The sequence below is a fragment of the Diceros bicornis genome, chromosome 3 (genome assembly GCF_020826845.1).
Source record: "Diceros bicornis minor isolate mBicDic1 chromosome 3, mDicBic1.mat.cur, whole genome shotgun sequence".
Lineage (NCBI taxonomy): Eukaryota > Metazoa > Chordata > Mammalia > Perissodactyla > Rhinocerotidae > Diceros > Diceros bicornis.
In genome coordinates, this window is record NC_080742.1 from 95,330,503 (window position 1) to 95,350,406 (window position 19,904).

General features: G+C 41.1%; 2 protein-coding genes across 4 annotated transcripts in view; both read right to left on the reverse strand.

The window, feature by feature from the left end:
• The window catches only part of EZH2 (enhancer of zeste 2 polycomb repressive complex 2 subunit), a 270,483-nt gene that overhangs the window by 241,579 nt on the left and 9,000 nt on the right, over positions 1–19,904 (reverse strand). The window lies entirely within an intron of this gene.
• Positions 267–12,509, reverse strand: ZNF425 (zinc finger protein 425). 3 transcript variants are annotated; one of them, XM_058532309.1, is made up of 5 exons: positions 12,455–12,509; positions 10,950–11,050; positions 9,209–9,335; positions 5,629–5,787; positions 267–2,550 (listed from the first exon to the last, which is right to left on the reverse strand). In XM_058532309.1, exons 3-5 carry the CDS (start codon positions 9,327–9,329, stop codon positions 596–598), a joined length of 2,235 nt encoding a protein of 744 aa, XP_058388292.1. In that variant the 5' UTR covers positions 9,330–9,335; positions 10,950–11,050; positions 12,455–12,509; the 3' UTR covers positions 267–595. The 3 variants fall into 3 exon arrangements, with proteins under 3 accessions (XP_058388292.1, XP_058388290.1, XP_058388287.1); XM_058532307.1 differs by lacking the exon at positions 12,455–12,509 and adding an exon at positions 11,153–12,405; XM_058532304.1 differs by lacking the exon at positions 10,950–11,050 and having other exon boundaries at positions 12,455–12,503.

Sequence of the window (19,904 nt, forward strand, 5' to 3'; positions counted from 1 at the left end):
CCACGGGGCCAGCCCCACAATCCTCCATTTTTAGGTGATTTAAATTAATCCAGAAGGAAATAACACTAATATGGGCCATCCTTTTAACAAATGAGATGGCAGATGACATTTACTTTTCGCAATATAGAGAAAGTCCTCCAAACACAGATGCCCTCTCACCATTTCAGAGAAAATAAAAATTCACTATGAGAATTTCAATACAAACTTAAATAAGGAGGCTTGGTAATGGAAAGCAGACTGAGGTGTTTTGCGAGAAACAATCAGGCTGTGGTTTCAGAATTTAATGAAGGGATTACTATGCTCTTGGATGACACTGAAAAAACTGACGAAATCACAGAACAAAGTAGAATGTTCCTTCCATGACTGACAGGCCTTGCCCATGAGGACTATAGAGGGGAGATGCCCCTTTGACTATCTTATGCCTGTATTATTTGGAACTTTTGTTAAGAAGCTGTCACACCCTGCCTGCTCTGCATCTGGCCAGTGTGTCTGAAGCCAGTGTTCCATGAAGTTCTTTATCCTGCCTCAGCCAGAGCCAACAGAGCTGCTTGCTCCACCAAAAAGCTGTCACTGCTTCCTTTGTGTGTGGCTTGACCTAGAGACTGAAGGGCTTTTCCCTGGCATGTACTGCAATGTGGGTGTTGAGTGCTCCCATGTATGTAAAGCTCCTTCCACACTCATCACAGGAAAAAGGCCTCTCCCCTCTGTGATGGTGCAGATGGGTCTTCAGACTTCTCTTCTGGAGGAAGCCTTTGCCACACTCAGGACACCTGAAGGGCTTCTCTCCACTGTGTGTGTGCAAGTGGACCTTCAAACTGCCCCTTATGCAGTAGCTCTTGTCACACTCTGGACATTGGAAGGGCTTCTCACCACTATGAACTCGAATGTGTTCTGTGAGCCTGTACTGCTGAGTGAAACTTTTGCCACACTTAACACAAGAGAATGGCTTTTTGCCACTGTGCTGGAGCAGGTGGCTTTTCAAATTTCCTTTGAGACGGAAACTTTTATTGCACTCAGGACACTGGAAGGGTTTCTCTCCACTGTGGATTCTCATATGTTCAGTGAGCTGAGACTGCTGAGCATAGGTCTTACTGCACTCACTACACTCGAAGGGCTTCTCGCCCCTGTGTATCCGCTGATGGAACTTCATGGAGGCCTTCCAGAAGAAGCTCTTGTCACACTCAGGACACTGGAAAGGCTCCTCCCCACCATGAAGTCGCATGTGTTCAGTGAGGTGCGAATGTCGGCTGAAGCTCCGGCTGCACTCTGCGCAGGAGAATGGCTTTTCTTTGGTGTGGACCTTGAGGTGCTCCGTGAGCCTCGATTGCCGAGGAAAGGTCTTTTTGCACTCGCCACAGGAGAATTCCTTTTGCCTGCTGTGGACTCTGCTATGGCGAGCGAGCTTAGAAGGACGGGTAAACCTCTTGCCACACTCCCCACAGGAGAAGGGCTTCTCCTCGCTATGTAAACGCTGGTGGGCCTTCATGGCATTTTTCCAAGAAAAGCTCCTATCACACTCTGGACACTGGAAGGGCTTCTTTCCACTGTGCTGAAACAGATGGGCTTTTAGGCTTCTCTTTAGGCGGAAATTTTTATTACACTCAGGACACTGGAAGGGCTTTTCTCCCGTATGAACTCTGACATGTTCAGTGAGTTTAGTCTTGTGGGTGAATTTCCTATCACATTTATCACAAGAAAACGGCTTCTCTCCACTGTGTATCCTCTGGTGGGCCTTCAGGGCAGCCTTCCGGGAAAAGCTCCTGCCACACTCTGGACAATGGAAGGGCTTCTTCCCACTGTGCTGACAAAGATGGGCCTTCAAACTTCTCTGCAGGCGGAAGCTTCTCTCGCACTCTTGACACTGGAAAGGCTCCTCCCCAGTGTGTACCCTGAGGTGCTCAGTGAGCTTGCACTGCTGGATGAAACCCTTGCCACACTCCTTACAGGACAATGGTCTCTCCCCTTTGTGCAAACACACATGCTTCTGCAAAGTGGCTTTATACCGGAAGGTCTTGTCACATTCGGGGCACTGGAAGGGCTGCTGCCCCGTGTGAACCACCTGGTGAGTGAGCAGGCTGCACTTCAGAGAGTAGCTCTTCTCGCACTTACCGCACTGGAAACGCTTCCTCTTACACAGGATCGTCCGGTTCCACCTGAGTCTAGAGTGCCCTCTGGATTGGTTTTTGTACTTTGGATATTTACAGGGCTGGCTCTTGGAGTGGTTCCTTTTGTGCTTTACCAAGTCTCTCTTTACCTGGAAGACCTTCCTACAGACAAAGCAAGAATAAAGTCTTGGCCTTGGTGGAAGTTCCAGGTGACCTGGGGTACCCATCGACTCATGCCATGGATTGTTCTTGTCCTGATTAGATGCTGTGATGTCGGGGTTTTTATTTAGAATCTCTGTTTCTTGGAGACTTGGATGTTGTAAGGCAGCTCTTTGATTTGATAAAAGCTTTCTTTCCTCCCCTGATAAAGCAGCACATGATCCCTGCTTCTGGAGACCATTTAAATGGCATTCCTCATCTTTTGCCCTGAGAGTTCCTTGGTCACCTAGAGAGAAAAAAAGAAGACCCACCCTCATCAGTGATGTGTCTGCACTATGGTGGGGTTCAAGGACCATCTTCATGTCACTAACAATGTGGGAAAGAGAATCCCATTGATCTCGATGACTGTGAATCTGCCTGCCACAAGTAAATTATATTTAAGTTTAACTTTGATATGCAAATCCTTTCATCATGTGTTAAGAAATGGCTTAGCATGAAAAAAATGGCAGGCAAATACATCTTGTGAACCTATAGATGACCCTAAGAGGGTAGCAGAAGTTGGAAGAAAAGAAAAACGAATTACTCTGAGAAGCTGACTGTTCCATTGTATTTCCTTAAATCTGTGAAATGATTAGCACAATATTTAAGTAGAAGCCTTCAGGTCATATTCTTGCACTCTTCTACCAAAGATTTCAGGAAAAGTTCTCTGGAAGAAATGCTAATAGGGAGTATCTTTCTTAGGAATGTCAAAATGGCGATTTACTGAATTTACAAAGAACACTGTGGAAATAATTCCCTTTTCCAAGGAACTCCGAATTATAAGAAAGATATTGATATAACCATAGTCACTGCTGTTCCCAAAGTAAAAGCATGATGACAGAAAACAGAGGGAGCTGAGCTAGCACCTTATCCTCACCCACTATATCTGGAGAGGACAATTCTGGATGCTCACCTGAGCCACTGTACTTCAGAACGGCTTTTTCTCTCACATCCCATTGAACTGAATCACAGGGCTCTCCTTATTTTAATTTCTTAACATGAGGGGAGGCCTCACCTCTGAGGGAGGGTGGGAACTGCCCTTAGAGAAGCTGTGTGGTCATCTTAACAATAACACAGGTTATGCGTCCCATTGGATGAAGTCATTTGGTAAGTTAGCACTCCACAGCTTTTGCCTGGATTGTGACAAAAGCATACTTACCTGTCTCCTTAATTTCTATTTCTCATCACTTACTATTTTTTTTTTTTTTTGTGAGGAAGATCAGCCCTGAGCTAACATCCATGCTAATCCTCCTCTTTTTGCTGAGGATGACCAGCTCTGAGCTAACATCTATTGCCAATCCTCCTCCTTTTTCTTTTCCCCAAAGCCCCAGTAGATTGTTATATGTCACAGTTGCACATCCTTCTAGTTGCTGTATGTGGGACGCGGCCTCAGCATGGCCGAAGAAGCAGTGCGTCGGTGCGCACCCGGATCTGAACCCGGGCTGCCAGTAGTGGAGCGCTGCACTTAACCGCTAAGCCACGGGGCCAGCCCTCATCACTTACTATTTACCTCAGGCAGAGGAACAGGTGTGATTATTGGGTGAGTACCACCTGGTATGAAGGGAACACTTGTTTTTCAGGATAGCCACCAAAGTTGTTCATTCTTTGGTACTCAACAACCTTTCCAGGCTCCTCCGTTTCTATAGGATGAAGTCAAACTTTCACCTTGGCATTCCTGGCCCCAGATAATCTGATACTAATTTATGCCCCCCCTTCTCCCACTGTGTCCCAAGAATCCCATTCAGCTGTATGCAGCATCTTCCATTTTCTAAATATGACAGGCTTGTTCCCACCTCTGAGCCTCAGCTCACGTATGGCCCCTGCTGAATCTTCTTTGCCTAACCACATCTGCCCATTCTTCGCTATTTAAATCCTAGTTCCTTTAGAAGTCCTCCTGGGATACTGCTGTCTCTCGTCCATTCTTTCTTCTCTAAATCCCTTTGGCACTTACTACCATTGCCACTTATTATTTTATTAAATTGTATGCAGTCTTATTTTATAGTTGACTAATCCAATAGTTCAATATAAATGACTAACTTAACTGCCATGTCAATTGGTCAGTAAGACAATAAACTCCTGGAGTGGAAGGATTGTTTACATATATATATATATATATGTAAACCTATATATATATATAGGTTAAAGGGATATATATATATATATATATATATATATACCTAACACAGTCCTATGAACATGGTAGGGACTCAATACTGGTTAGATGAATGAATTAATAGAAAGTGGCAATGAAACAAAGCCCTTGGGATTCCCTGTTTTCAAATCCCATCTTCTTCAGGGGAGTCATTTGACTCCCAGGGACTTAAGAGATCTGCATTTAGTAAAGCATTAACATACTCTAAAAAATGACATATTCCATCTATCCAACGAACCTGAAATCAACAATCCAAAGAGGCTTATGCACTCCTATGTTCATTGCAGCATTATTTGCTATAGCCAAGAAGTGGAAGCAACCCAAGTGTCCCTCGACTGATGATTGGATAAAGAAGATGTGGTATATATATACAATGGAATACTACTCAGCCATAAAAAAAGACAAAATCGTCCCATTTGCAACAACATGGATGGACCTGGAGAGTATTATGTTAAGTGATATAAGCCAGAGAGAGAAAGACAAACACCGCATGATTTCACTCATATGTGGAATATAAACCAACACATGGACAGAGAGAACTGTGTGGTGGTTACCAGGGGCAAGGGGGTTGGGGGATGGGCACAAGGGGTGAAGGGAGGCATGTATATGGTGACTGACAAACAATAACGTACAACCAAAATTTTACAATGTTATAAACTATTAAGACATCAGTTAAAAAAATAACATTCTTTTAAATATTTAAAGTGTTAAGATGTTTCAAATATATTCCTTATGCTACAAGGAATTTAAAAAGTAATCTTTCAAAAGCAATAAAAAAAATCCCAAGTTCTAAAAATCTGTACAATAAAAAAATATATTGTACAAAATTGAAAGGTTTTTCATTTCTCTATACTGTACTCAAATGGACATGATGATATGATGGGGACGGTGGTTTTTCCTCAGGACTTGACAGAGATTTTACTTGCTCTCTTACAGGCAATTCTCATCTTCTTCCGGGTTATAATTTTTTTGTTTTTAATGAAGTATACACAACTTCCCTCTTTATAAAAGTAATACATTCTTATATTTGCTACCAACTTGCGTAAAAAAATATAACATTCTCCATCAAAACAATGTTTCTTATTCACTAGGTCCTGCTAACTATCCAGAAAGATTCAGGAAACAAAGCTAGGAAAATGAAATGAATCATGACCCTAAATCCATTGTACTCACCAACACACGGCGACTTTCCAGTATTCTTCAAGTCCAACTGCTCATCAGTAGAAGGGCTAAGTGTCATTCTTGTTTTCTCTAAGCGTCCCTGGTCTCTGGTTAATAGCATTCTCCCTTGTTCCATCCAGGTGATCAGATCTGGCTTGGAAAAAACACAGCCTGCAAAGAGAGTCCGCAAAGCCTCAGTATAGGTTTCCTGAGTACTTGGCTAAAAACAATTTTCACAGTTGACTTTGTCCTGGAGACATGACATCCAAGCTGCAAATCAAATGCAAATCAAAACTACAATGAGAAATCACCTCACACCCATCAGAATAGCTATTATTAAAAAGACAAGAAATAACAAGTATTGGAGAAGATGTGGAGAAAAGGGAACCCTCGTACACTGCTGGTGGGAATGTAAATTGGTGCAGCTACTATGGAAAACAGTATGGAGATGCCTCAAAAAATTAAAAATAGAAATAACATGATCCAGCTATTCCACTTCTGGATATTTATCCAAAGAACACAAAAACACTAATTCAAAAAGATATATGCATCCCTATGTTCACTGCAGCATTATTCACAATAGGCAAGACTTGGAAGCAACCTAAGTGTCCATCGATAGATGAATGGATAATGAAGATGTGGTATATGTATACAATGGAATACTATTCAGCCATAAAAAAAGACGAAATCTTGCTATTTGCAACAACATGGATGGAGCTTGAGGGTATATATGCTAAGGGAAATAAGACAGACAGAGAAAGTCAAATACTATATGATTTCACTAACATGTGGAAGATAAACAAACAAACGCATAGGTATGGAGACCAGATTGGTGGTTACCAGAGGGGAAGGGGTGGGGGAAGGGCAAAAGAGGTAAAGGGGACATTTGTACAGTGATGGATGGCAACTAGATTTTTGGTGGTGAACACAATGCAGTCTATACAGAAGTCGAAATATAATGAGGTACACCTGAAATTTACATAATGTTATAAACTAATGTGACCTCAATAAAAAATAAATTTAAGAAAGGGAAACCTCTGAAATTGCATGAATGACAATAAAGTACAAACTAATCAGCCTGTTTAGCTTGAATGTTCTCTGCAATATTTCACAAATTTAAATGAAACAGAGAAGTTAAGGATGATGAGGATTTTAAAAAGGCTGACAGATCCAGGCAGAAAGTATTCAAAAATGATCATTATGAGAATAATGTGAGTAGAATAAAAAGCAAAATCACAGGGGGTCAAGGAGGGAACCTGGATGACTAAACTGTTCTGATTAGACTCCATACATCCAAGGAAACTAACTACTGAGGTGCTGACATTCTCAATCAACACAGTGAAGGAAACGGGAGGTTGTTAAATGACAGTGATGATGAAGACGTAGAGAGTGATGTGCCTAAGGACATAAGCCTCAAGGGAAGACAGGCTGTTATAAAGCAGTGGAGGGATTTTACATGATGTAGCAGATACCCTGCAGTGGTGTCACCTACAGCTCAGCCCTCGCATCAGTGTTTCTCAAAGTGAACTGTGTACCAACAGCATTAGCAGCACCTGAAGTGCTTGTTAAAATGTAGATTCCTGTGCCTGAGCCTGGACCTGCTAAATCCTGGTCTCTGGAGCTAGGATCTGGATGTCCTGTAAAGAAAATACTTTGCAAATAATACTGTTACTTTTTAAAATTTGAGAAAATCAGACTGGATTTTGTAAGCTCAAGGATGCTAAACGCAACACTGGATCAGCCGAGGGCTCTAGTTTTTCCTTCCCTAATGGCCTCAGTCTCCTAGCTTGATCTCTAAATGTTGGGGTGTCCTGGGGCTCTGTCCCATCTACATATTCTCCCTAGGTGATCCCAACCAGCCCTCTGGTTTCAAATACCATCTATATAATGACGCCCAAATTTGTGAATCCAGTCCTGATCTTCACTTGGAATTCCAGTCTTGCACACCCAATTATCTACTTTAATTCCATATAAATGTCTAATAAGCATCTCAAACTTAATGTGGCCAAAACCTGCTCTCTCCCAAGCCTTCCTCATGTCAGACAATAAAGCCATTGCCGTCAAGATACTCAAGCCAAAAATCTAGGAGTTGACTCTTTTTCACCCTTAGACTCCAAGTCCAATCCACCAGGAAAATCTGGGATGCTACCTCCAAACACATCTGGAGACCACCTACCTCTCTCTATCTTTATTACCTAGCTGGTTCAGCTGCCACAGAGTCTCACCAGCACTGCCAAGGCTCTTGGCTGGTCTCTCTTTCAATGTTATGTACTCCGATTTGTTCTCCACATAGTAATCCAAGTAATCGTTAAAAAAAAAAAAACGGTATTGGGGCACAGCAGTTAGGTTTGCACGCTCCGCTTCAGTGGCCCGGGGTTTGCCAGTTCGGATCCTGGGCGCGGACCCACTCACCACTCATCAAGCCATGCTAAGGCAGCGTCCCACATAGAGCAACTAGAAGGATGTACAACTATGACGTACAACTATCTACTGGGGCCTTGGGGAGAAAAAAGGAAAAAAGGAGGGAGACTGGCGACAGATGTTAGCTCAGGGCCAATCTTCCTCAAAAAAAAAAAATGCAGAACACAGTTTGCATTAAAAAAAAAAAAAACAGTATCATATTACTTCCGTTTAAATCCCTCCATCATCTTCCCTTTGTAAATCCAACTCTGTACGTACGTCGGCCTAGCGGCCCTTCCTGATTTGGCACGGTTGACCTCTCTGTCCTCCTCTCCCATCAACTCTGGCTCTAACCCTCTATGCACGTGCTACAATAGCTCACTGTGGTTCCCACAACACATGGAGCTCATCTCTTCCTCCCTTTGGGCCTTTGCACTAGTTTTTCCTCTGCTTAGAATTCTCTTCCCCCTGATTTCACACGGTTGACTCCTTGTCATTCATATCTCAGACAGAGTAAGTTATAAACCCCAAAAAAGAGAGAGAAGCCTTCAGGTTATACTGAGATCACCTATTAAATCAACAGTAGAAATGGTTTTAATGATACAAGACTGAGTTAGAGCAAGCTGGATAAGCAGCAAGGCATAATCTCCCCAAACTTCTCTTTAATGAGACACTAAATGTCCCATCCCACTGCTCTCTCCTCTCTCCCTCCACCAAGGAACTTTCTTCCCTGTTGTATCCACATTGCGTGCTGTGTTGTGTCCTCAGCTTATTCCAATGTAATAACTGTGATCCTGTCACGAGAGCCATAGTTCTTATGAGAATGGAAAAATTCATCTTATTCAGGCAACAAAGGCAGGCACTAAAGTATCAATTAAACAAACAAAAGAACACATTTAAAAAAAGAAAGCCAATTAGGTTATTTAGTAATTCTAACTGTGGGAGAAATGAGGGAAGGTTGAAGGGGGAGACAAGAGAATTGAGAGAATTAGTAAGACTGAAGGACACAGATACCACTGGATAAAAAGGGAAGAGTTAAATATTCCCAGGCCATTACAGGAAGTTAAGGAGACATTCTGAAGGTAAATTGGGCACGGTATCACATTCAACCAGCCAATAGCTGATAAAGGGAGGAGAGCCTATTAGTATTAGGTTGGTTCCCAAAAAGTGATTCCTTAGAAGCCCATCTTACCCAGGGAATCCAGGGTCTCATAATTGGTCTTCATCACTTGCTGATACATTTCCTTCTGCCACTTCTTCAGGATCTCCCACTCTTGTTCCAAAAAATATATGGCCACATCGTCAAATGTCATGGTTACCTGGAATCACAAAGAGTACATACATACATTTTCACTTTAAGGTTACCTTGTTTTTCGACGTCCATGTCTTCAAGAGACAGGAAGAAATGATATTATTTCTGGATGGTGCCATGAACAACATAATAAAACTATCACAGATGTCTACTGGAACTAAGTAAAGTAAACGAACCAATAGCAGGCCTTTGAGCAGATGCACCATCTAAAGGGGAGATCCTTTACTTATCAGCAACAATTATTGCTATGTAAGACTGGGCCAATGTTGCTGGATGTGTCCATTTTTTAAAATACTTTTTATTCTGAAATAATTACAGATTCACAGGAAACTGCAAGGATAGTAGGGGTAGGTCCCCTGTACCCTTCATCCAGTTGACCCCAGTGGCCATATCATACGTTGTTATAGTACAATATCAAAACCACAAACTTGACATTGGTACGATGTGTGTATAATTCTGTGATTTCATCACATGTACTGATTCACGTAATCACCACCAATCAAGAAACAAAACTATTCCACCACCAGAGATCTCCCTTACATACCCACTAATCTATTATCCATCTCTATACTTTTGTGATTTCAAGAATGTTATAAAAATGAAGTCATATAGTATGCCACCTTTGAGATTGACTTTTTTCAGTCAGCGTGATGCTTTTGAGATCCATCCAAGTTGTGTTTATCAAGACTTCATTTCTATTTATTGCTGAGTAGTATTTAATGGCATGGATGTACCACAGTTTGGTTGGTTAACCATTCACCTATTGAAGAATATTTTGGTTGTTTCTAGTTTTTGACTATTACCAAAAAAGCTGCTACGAACAATCATGCACAGGCTTTTGGGTGGACATACATTTTAATTTTCCTGGGATAAATGCCCAGGACTGCAACTGCTGGGTCATATAGGAAATATATATTTAGTTTTTTAACCAACTCTTTTCCCGAGTGGCTGAACCCTTTTACATTCCTACCAGCAATATATGAGATCCAGTTTCTTAGCATAACCAGCATTTGGTAATGTTGCTATTTTTTATTTTAACTGTTCTAATAGATGTACAGTGATATCTTATTGCGGTTTTAGTTTGCATTTCACTAATGAATAATGATGTCGAGCATCTTTTCATGGGCTTATTTCCCATCCATACATCCTCTTTGGTGAAATGCCTCTTTATGTCTTTTGCCCATTTTCTAATTGGATTGTTTGTTTTTTTTACAGTTGAGTTTTGAGAGTTCTTTATATATTCTAGATATAAGTCCTTTGTCAGATATGTAGTTTGCAAATATTTTCCCCCAGTCCGTAGCTTGTCTTTTCACCATCCTCACGGGATCATTCCCAGGGCAAGAGTTGTTAATTTTGATGACATCAATTTATCAATTTTTTTCTTTTATAGAGTGTGCTTTTGGTGCCACATCTAAGAACTTTTCACCAAGCCCTAGGTCCCAAAGATTTTCTCATATCATCTTCTATAGGTTGTATAGCTTAACGTTTTATATTTGGATGTGACAGTTTTTAAAGAAAAACTGGAAACGTTCACATTTTGTATGAACTCTCATGATTTTTATATCTTGGCAACTAAAATTCACAATTTTAACAAGGGATGGTCAAAAAAAAAAAAAGTCACCTCAGCAAGCCATGATTGGCTCACGGACCATTAATCTACAAATACTGGTATGGACTGACGAACCAGGGCTGCTCTTCCTGGAGGTTCCAAGGACAGATCCACTGTGACAATAGGGAATGAAGACAACATATATAATTTAACTTTTGAAAACTCCATTTTCACTCCTGTCAGATTCTGTGCTACAAATGTGGAAGGGAGCCTACCAAGAAAAGTGCTGGACATCTTGCAAGACAGCTAGGGCTCTTCCCAAGTGTATAAAAAACCGTTGGTCACAAATACTACAAAGTAAATTCTCCCAATAAAGGAATCTAGCAGACGTGACACCCAGGGCCACCTGACAGGATGCTGGAGAGAAAAGCTGCAGAGATAAAATTCCATCATCAAAGCTACTTCCAACCCCCACGCTGAAGTATCAGATGTTATAACAAAGAAGTTTAAACTTGGTGTTGTTTTTTATAAGGTGGACTTTCAAAGACATTCCTCTACCATTTTCTTGCCCCTCACTCATGCGCTTTCCACCTACAAGACTCTTCTGTGAGCATGCTCACAATTAGTACTGAACTGCTCCAGTGAAAAGGAAAATCAACCAGAAAATGCTGATTTCTCTTTGCCTATCCCAAATAACACAATAGCCAAGAAGTTGTCATCACTTAAGTTTTTTCTCTGGACTCAAATTTATAGCCAAAGAACTACCCCAAACTACTACCAACTTTTACAGAATAAAGAGGGATATTCCAGGAGGTTTCCGACCGCTCACAAAAGAGCAAAAAAAGGAAGTCTGGCTAAAAAGACACAGCTTGAAGAAATCTGAACAGAATTAGTACCTGCCAAGGGATGTTGGGGGGGGGGGGTGTCAGAAGCAGAAGGAAGAAAATGCATTACATTAGTAAGATTATCAGATATGAAATCTCAGTGGGAGTAGAAGGAAAACTTGCATACTTATGCAAGGTATACATAACTGAATGTACAGAGTTTCCTGGGTTAAGCTCAAGATATGCTTTTCACACTCGAAAACCAGTATTCGAATTTTCCATTAAAACACTAGAGTACTCGCGGTAAATCTGACTTAGGATAAACAGCCAACTGGTTTCCAATTTTCTGTCCTTTCCTAGATGGAGCAGTCTCCAGTTTCTCATTTCCAGTCTTCCTTCCCCCCACTCTTCCTCATCTGCTCCTAAAGAGCGCCTCTGGGGCTGCATCCACAGCAGAGCACAGCACGCGAGCCCACGACAAGCCACGTCGCCCCAGAGCCCGACACAGAGCAGGAACAGCGGCTGACCGAGCGGACGCCGGCCGAGACCCGGATCCCTGCACGCGGCCTTTCTCCCAGCCCAACTGCGGAGCAACTCGAGCACCAACACCCGCCTTCCCGGCTCGGACTCAGTCCAGGGTCACAGACAGTCGTCCCGGGCCCCCACCGCCTCACTCCCTGAAAAGGGACCCCACTCCAGACCGCGACAGAGAAGAGTCTCGGCAGGGCCCGCAGCCTCTACGGCCCCTCTTACCGGAGCCTGCTGGGCCATGGCCCTTCGCGGTCCCGCCCGGTACGGGCCCGGCGACGTCCAGCGTCCTGGCGGCCCCGCGACCCCTCCCCCGCCGCAAGGCCTGCCGCTCCGACTCCCGGGCCCAGCGCGGGCGCGGTGCACGCTGGGACTCCGCCGCCACAGCGCCCCCTGCGGCCGGGAGGAGCGCGCCCGCGGGAGCCGTCTGCGCTGTGGGTGCAGGAGGAGGTCCCGAGCCCCCCGCCGCCTGCCAGGGACGGATCCTCGCACTCTTTTGGGGTCTCCAAAGGAGGGAGACGGAGAGTGGAAATGGAGAGTCAGCTGGAAGTGCATGGGGAGGAGACACGCTTTTCAATGGGATTGAGACGGAGAGGGAGACGGAGAGAGGGAGTGCGGGGTTTGGTTTCTTCCCAATGCTGACCCCAGTCAACGACTAGATTCAAGGGGTCATCTGTGAGGTGAACCCGGGAATCAAGTGTGGGAGGTGAGACTTGATTGTCTCATTGTCAAAACCATTAATCATCCACCAAGTCCTGTCCCTCAGCCTCAGGGCACTTCTGGTTTACCCGGGACACAGGCCAAGCTGATATTTACTATAGGTTTTTGTAGATACCGCTCATCAGGTTGAGGGAGTTTCCTTCTATTCCTAGTTTGCTGAGAGTTTTTACTGTGAGTGGATGTTTTGTTTTGTCAAATGCTTTTTCTGCATCAATTTATATTATGTGGTTTTTCTCCTTAGGCAATTAATATGGTTGATTAGATGGATTGATTTCTGAATATTGAACCAGCCTTGCATTCCGGCCGTAAACCTCATAGTAAAGAACTGTGTAGAGTCTGAAATTTTACCTATGTTACAAGGTAACAAGTTAGCCTGCCATAGTTTCATAGATGTTGGCAAAAGACACATGACTCATGGGTCATTGGCAGCACGAGCTTTATATTCACATCAATCCATTGCCCATAAGTTCCATGGAAGTGATATGGGGTGGCCCAGATGGCTGCTGCACACAGGATGGTTTCATGTCACACACAAGTGAAGAACCCAAACCTAGGAACTCCGACTCTTACAACAGGGCTGCTAGCAAACTTGCTCAACTATTCTGATAACTCTTTTATTTTGTGTTTAGATCATTTCCACTTAATGTAATGATTGATATATTTTGATTTAGATCTATCATTTTATTATTAGTTTTCTGCTTTTCCTTTCTCTTTTTCTTTTCTCTATTTTCCCTTCTGGGTTATTTGAAGCTATTTTAGTATTTTATTTTAATTTATTTATTATAATTTTTACTATATCTCTATATTTTCTGGTTGCTTTAGAGACTACTAAATACATGTTTAATTTTTTTTCTACTTTTTAACAAAGCAGCTTTATTGGGATATAATTACTATACCATACAATTCCCCCCTTTAAAGTGTACAATTCAATGGCTTTTAGTATATTCACAGCTCCTTTGTTTTTCTCTTTTTTAATTAATAGACTTTATTTTTTTGAGCAGTTTTAGATTTACAGAAAAAATGAGTAGTAAGTACAGAGAGTTCTCATGACTCCCTCACCTTCCCCCAACTTCCATATTACTGGCATTTGGCATTAGTGTGGTGCATTTGTTACAATTGATGAGCCAATATTCATACATTAATATTAACCAAAGTCCATAGTTTACATTGGGGTTTGCTCTTTGTGTTGTATATTTTTTGAGTTTTGACAAATGTATAATAGCATGTATTCACCACTACAGTAGATAAAGATATAAAGACAATGGGACTGTAGGGTAGAAAGAATAAGATCAAACCACCTGTGATAGAAACAATCCTGTGTTCACTCCATTGTTCCTCTTCCTGGGCACACATGAAGACTATATTCCCTGGCACTTTTGCAGCTAATTTAGGGACATGTTACCAAGTCTGGCCAGTGAAATACGGATATGGAAATGGTATGGGCAAATCCCATATGATCCTTAAGCCCCCTCTTCACCTCTAAGGAGACTTGGTTGACCACTTATTGAAATTGGCAATCGGAAGATGGAAGGAGCCTGGATCTCTGAGTCACTGAGTGGAGGAGAGCCACCCAGCCCAAAATAGGCTATAGCATGAGCAGGAGATAAACTTTGTGTTAGACCTTTGAGATTTTAGGGTTGTTACAGCAGCTAGGTTTAATTACCCTAAATAGTACACCAAGAGTCAGTTTGTTACACACAGGAAACACAGTTTAGCACTAAATAAAAGCACCCCTTCTTATGGAGATAAGCAGGAGGGTTGCCTAGAGGCAAGAGTAAGATCTCGCTCCAGATGTAATTTGGAGTTCAAGTTAGAACAATCTCAAGACTCCAAAGTTTCACTCTATAAAGCATGGTCATCATCATTTTCGTTTTCATTACAAATACCTACATCTAGATTCTCATTATTCAGGAAGGAAACCTGAATTCTCAACAATTGCTAAAATTTTAAAATACCTCCCAAATTTTATAAAGCTGATCAGATTAACTGTTTTAGCTATCCTATCAAATAGAAGGCTTTTTATTTGGGATGCAGCATTCAAAATAAGCAATTTTCTGTTCTCTTCCTGATCCTTTGGTCCCAAAGTAGCATAATTCTTAGAGAGAGAGCTGTGGGACCCTTTCATTCAGAACAAGTAGATGTGATGGAATTAGATCTCAGTTTGATTTGAACCACCTGATGTCAGGGGCTTCTGTGGTTTTCAATTTATGGAAGGCTTGGAGAGCAATGCCAGGTTTTATGGGTGCCTCTGAGATACCCAGGAGAAAGACCTCAATAGTCCTGCCAACCTAGATTGGGCCAGCCATTTGTGGTTATCAGTACTCGCTTCTGGATGTCTACAATGGCTGAGAGTCAGGAGTTGGTCAGTTCCTCAAATGTTATTTAAGGACATATGAGAGTGGCTCAGCTCAATCCATTCACATAAATTGTCTATCCTTCTGCCCTTGGAAGTTTCTTTCTATTTTCTATTTTTCTTCCTCAATACATCTAATAAATCCTACAATACCTCTATATTGCCATATTTTTCATATCAACCACATGATTTCATTCAGGTCATTTCTCCTTATTTTTTTTCCTGCTGACGTAATCACTACAATCATTCTTTTCTCTCTTTTGAGATTTTGCTTTCAAAGTTTTTGGTTATTAAATTACTTATGTCTCTCCACTCCAGCACTTGGGGAAAAGTGCTATTCTATTATCAGAATTTGAAATACCTCTGGAGACCCCCAATCTTCACTTTTTATTGATTGGTTTTCTTGACAGATAATTTTCCAAATGTAAGATCTTACTCATTGTATGGTGTCTAGGTTTTCAGGTACCTGATCTTGAGACCCAATATTTAGCTAGTGGGGGGAAAAGGAATATGGAATTAGTCATTAAGACAATAAATAACTAGAGAAAATGATATTCAGTTAGTGAAGTTCCTTCTTTAAAGTTTGAAATTTAAACAGTATAGACAGAGGTACTGGGAAATTGCAGTTAGGGTATTTGCTATAATGTAAAGGGATTGTTCCATTTTGGACAACAACGGACCAGTATGGTCGTTCGGCATGGGGTGCAGAAGTGTATCAGTAGACTAGGTAGTAAGTACCAGAGCAATGAAGACTTGGACCTAAGCTAGCATAAGTATTTCCCTATCCATTCCTAGATAAAGGTTTTGCCACTATGTTACTGAGAACATAAACAATAATTAATTATATGTCATTTGTGGTTGTTTAAAAAACTATTCATTATTAATTCTAAAATCTCTGTTTAGTAATTCTCAATTAATAATTTTGCATTGTTTTAAAAAATATCCCAAGTTTGAAAATCAAGTTAAAAAGGCGATGACCTTGAACTGAACGCTCTATAATTTTTCAGAGTGGCTGTCCCATTTCACATTCCCAACAACAACGTATGTATGAGCCAGATTCTCCACATCCTCATCAGAATTTGGTGTGGTCACTATTATTTATTTTAGCCATTTCAATATGTGTGTAGTGCTATCTCATTGTGGTTTGAATTTGCATTTCCCTAATGGCTAGCGATGTTGAACATCTTTTCAAATCCTTATTTTCCATCTGTGTCTTCTCCTCAGTGAAATGGCTCTTCATGTCTTTTTCCCATTTCTAATTGGATTGTTTGTTTTTTAATGATGAGTCTTGAGATTTCTTCCTTTCCAGTCTGATATTTACTGTCATTACTTTGGCACAAAGGACAAGTATGTGCTAGGTTAAGAAATCTGCCCAAATCTGTACGGTTCTCTTTTTTGAATCCTGATGTCATAAATATAAAGAATGTCATGCACTCACTGGGCTTCCAATGTTGCTTCTATGACCGGGATCACCCCCTTCCTCTACTAAAAGGGGACATTGTAACATTCTTATTTAGAAGACACTGCACAATAGTGAAAGGTGTGGAAAAATAAACTCTAAACTATTAACATTAGTTACTAAAGAAAAAGGAGTAACTGGAGAAAGGAAGGAGATGGTTAATATGTCTTGTATACAAATCTGTTTTCTTCAGTTAAAAGAAGCATGCAAGATTTTTGAAATTAAAAAATCCAAAGAAAAAGAACTGCACAAGGACCTATATAAAATTCTAACTGTAGAAAATTCAAAACTCTGATTGTTCCAGAACTGATTGACTTGTGATGTTATTTACAATGTAAGAGTGTAACGTCTCCCATCTTGTTGCCAACATTATTTTTTCATTGGTTCTCAATACGTGATATGTAGTCCTATCTTAATTTTGTTTTAAGTTGCATTTATTTAATTACTGTTGAGGTTATAGACTTTTTAAAATAGTATTTATTTATTTATTTATTTGTGAGGAAGATCAGCCCTGAGCTAACAGCCATGCCTATCCTCCTGTTTTTGCTGAAGACCGGCCCTGAGCTAACATCTATTGCCAATCCTTCTCCTTTTTTTACTCCCCCCTTTCTTCCCAAAGCCCCAGTAGATAGTTGTACATCATAGTTGCACATCCTTCTAGTTGCTTTATGTGGGACGCCGCCTCAGCATGGCCTGATAAGTGGTGCGTCGGTGCGCGCCTGGGATCCAAACCTGGGCTGCCAGTAGCGGAGCGCGCGCACTTAACCGCTAAGCCACGGGGCTGGCCCCTAGACTTTTAAATTGAAAAATTTATTCATATAATTGTAGATTCATATGCAGTTATAAGAAATAATAAAGAGAGGTCCCATGTTTTACTTGTACTCTTCTGTGTGTCTGTGTATTCAGTTCTATGAGGCTGTAGACTTTTCTATGCATTGATGTGTTTTTCCTCCTCTGTAACTTTCTTCATTTTTTATTTGATAATTGACTGGTGGATCCTAGAAAATGATCTTACATACTTATATAAGTCTCATATCACATCACATAATCCAGTGATGCTTGTCATATATTTCTGTAGAAATTGTAGATTGACTTAGATTTTTAAAAGTGTATATATTCAAATTCACTCATTTTCACCTTTGATATAATCATATACTTCTTCAATATTTAGAATTTATATATACAGTTGGTAACAAATACAAATTTATTTTCTTTGATCAAACTCTTTGTGTAAAATTATAGCAGAATATGCTGTTAGATGTAGATCTAAAGTAGTTCTTATTCTAATATCCAGTTGTATTACTTGGACAGCCTTTGTTCTATCAAACGAAATTCACTTTACACCCTTACCTGATAGTGTTCATGAACCTTCGAAGCCCCTTTCCTCTTGATGTGTTTCTGGAGGCTCATGGACTTCCTTAGTGGTTCTTGTAGCTTCTCCAGTGCTCTCCCTTCTCCTCCTGCCAACAGGCGTGTCAGTGTTAGCGCCACATCTCCACTGTTGTAGCCAGTGGCTATTTCTCCTAAAGCTGCTACCTGGTCCTCCAAGTTGGGGGCATGTTTTCTTCTCGAGTGATTAGTTTTCAGCCTAATTAAGGTCTGATTTCTGAGTTTACAATGTCTTTAACTGGGTTGCTCAAATGATGTTCCCAAGGGACCAGAAAAGTGAGCACCTCAAGGACACCACCATGTGTTACACACTTGGTGTGTAAATGACAGCTCAGTCTCTGGATGTCTCTTCCATGCTTTCAGAAGGAAAGACATTATGAATAGGCATGGATGCAGCTATTTTTGTAAGATTCTGCTTAGCTTCCTAAATCTTCCATACCAGATCAGCCCCTCTGTTCTCCATGAGTAAGGAAAGTGTTTGCCTGCATGGCCTCACAAGAATCTTGCCCCAAGCTTTAGGCCATCCCAAACCAACCTTAAACATCTCTATTTTCCCCGGAGTTCTTTCTGGCTCTGTGGTTGAGAAGTCCTAACCCACAAGGAAGCTAGCTATGGTGGAAATAGCTTTAGTTTTAGAGCAAGAAAGACCTGGGTTTGGATATTGGCTCTACTGTCTACCATCTTTGTGACCCCAGGCAAGTTATTTGGACACTTGGAACCATAGTTTCCATATCTGATGGATTGCTATAATAATTGAGATAACATAAATAAGGTATTTTTACCACAGAATCTGGCATTCATTCCTCCTGGCCTTGTCTCATTCCTACGTCCCTTGACCTCAGATTGGCTAGTATGCTGATAAGCGCCTCTTTCACCCTACCCGGAAGTGTCCTTGGCTCTCTTCTCTCAAGTCTTACTTTCTCTCTTAGCCTGAATCTCGTTATTATTTCCCTGCAAAGGATTCATCATAAAGCCAGCATATTAGGCAAAAATCATACATAGTCAAAATTACCTTGAGCATCTCTTAACTTGCTCCTAAAGTACAATATATATGGTTTTACACAACTCTGTACAGCAATTCTTATACACACAGTTTCAGAACCAGTGACTTAGACCAAAGAAAGGAAGAAAATTAAAGTCCATTTACAGATGTCTACACATTCAAACCATTCTGCTCTAAGATAATCATCAAATCTCTGGAGGTAGTGAAACAATGAATGGAGAAATCGAAAGTGTTAATGCTTGCCTACTGGGTCTACTCCGTTCCGTGTTATTATTAAACCTCGATAACCTTAACACAGCCAACAGACTTGTTTAGTGAGAGGATTACTGCAGTAAGCACTTACCAAAGGCACACAGGATGTGACTTGAGAAGTATCTACCACATGGGGGCGCTACGAGAACTAAAAGCTATAATGTGCTCATTCACACAGTCCTTGGCATATAGTAAGCATTCAACGTAGTTAGCAATTGTTTTTATCACCTTTTTGAAAAGGAGCAGATGAGGGATATAAAATCCCAGAACCAGATGGAAAACTTCCTCTCTCATTTCACTGAGAAGCATCATATATGCTTAAGTGAAAATATATGACCAGTCCTTTTGAAATATCTGGTTAGGAGAAACCCAAGATTCTGAAAAATCACATACACACATACACACACACACACACACACACACACACACACACACACGAGGAGGAGGAACCTTACTTACAATTACCTATAATATTCTAATGTTTTATTTTTACTTTTTC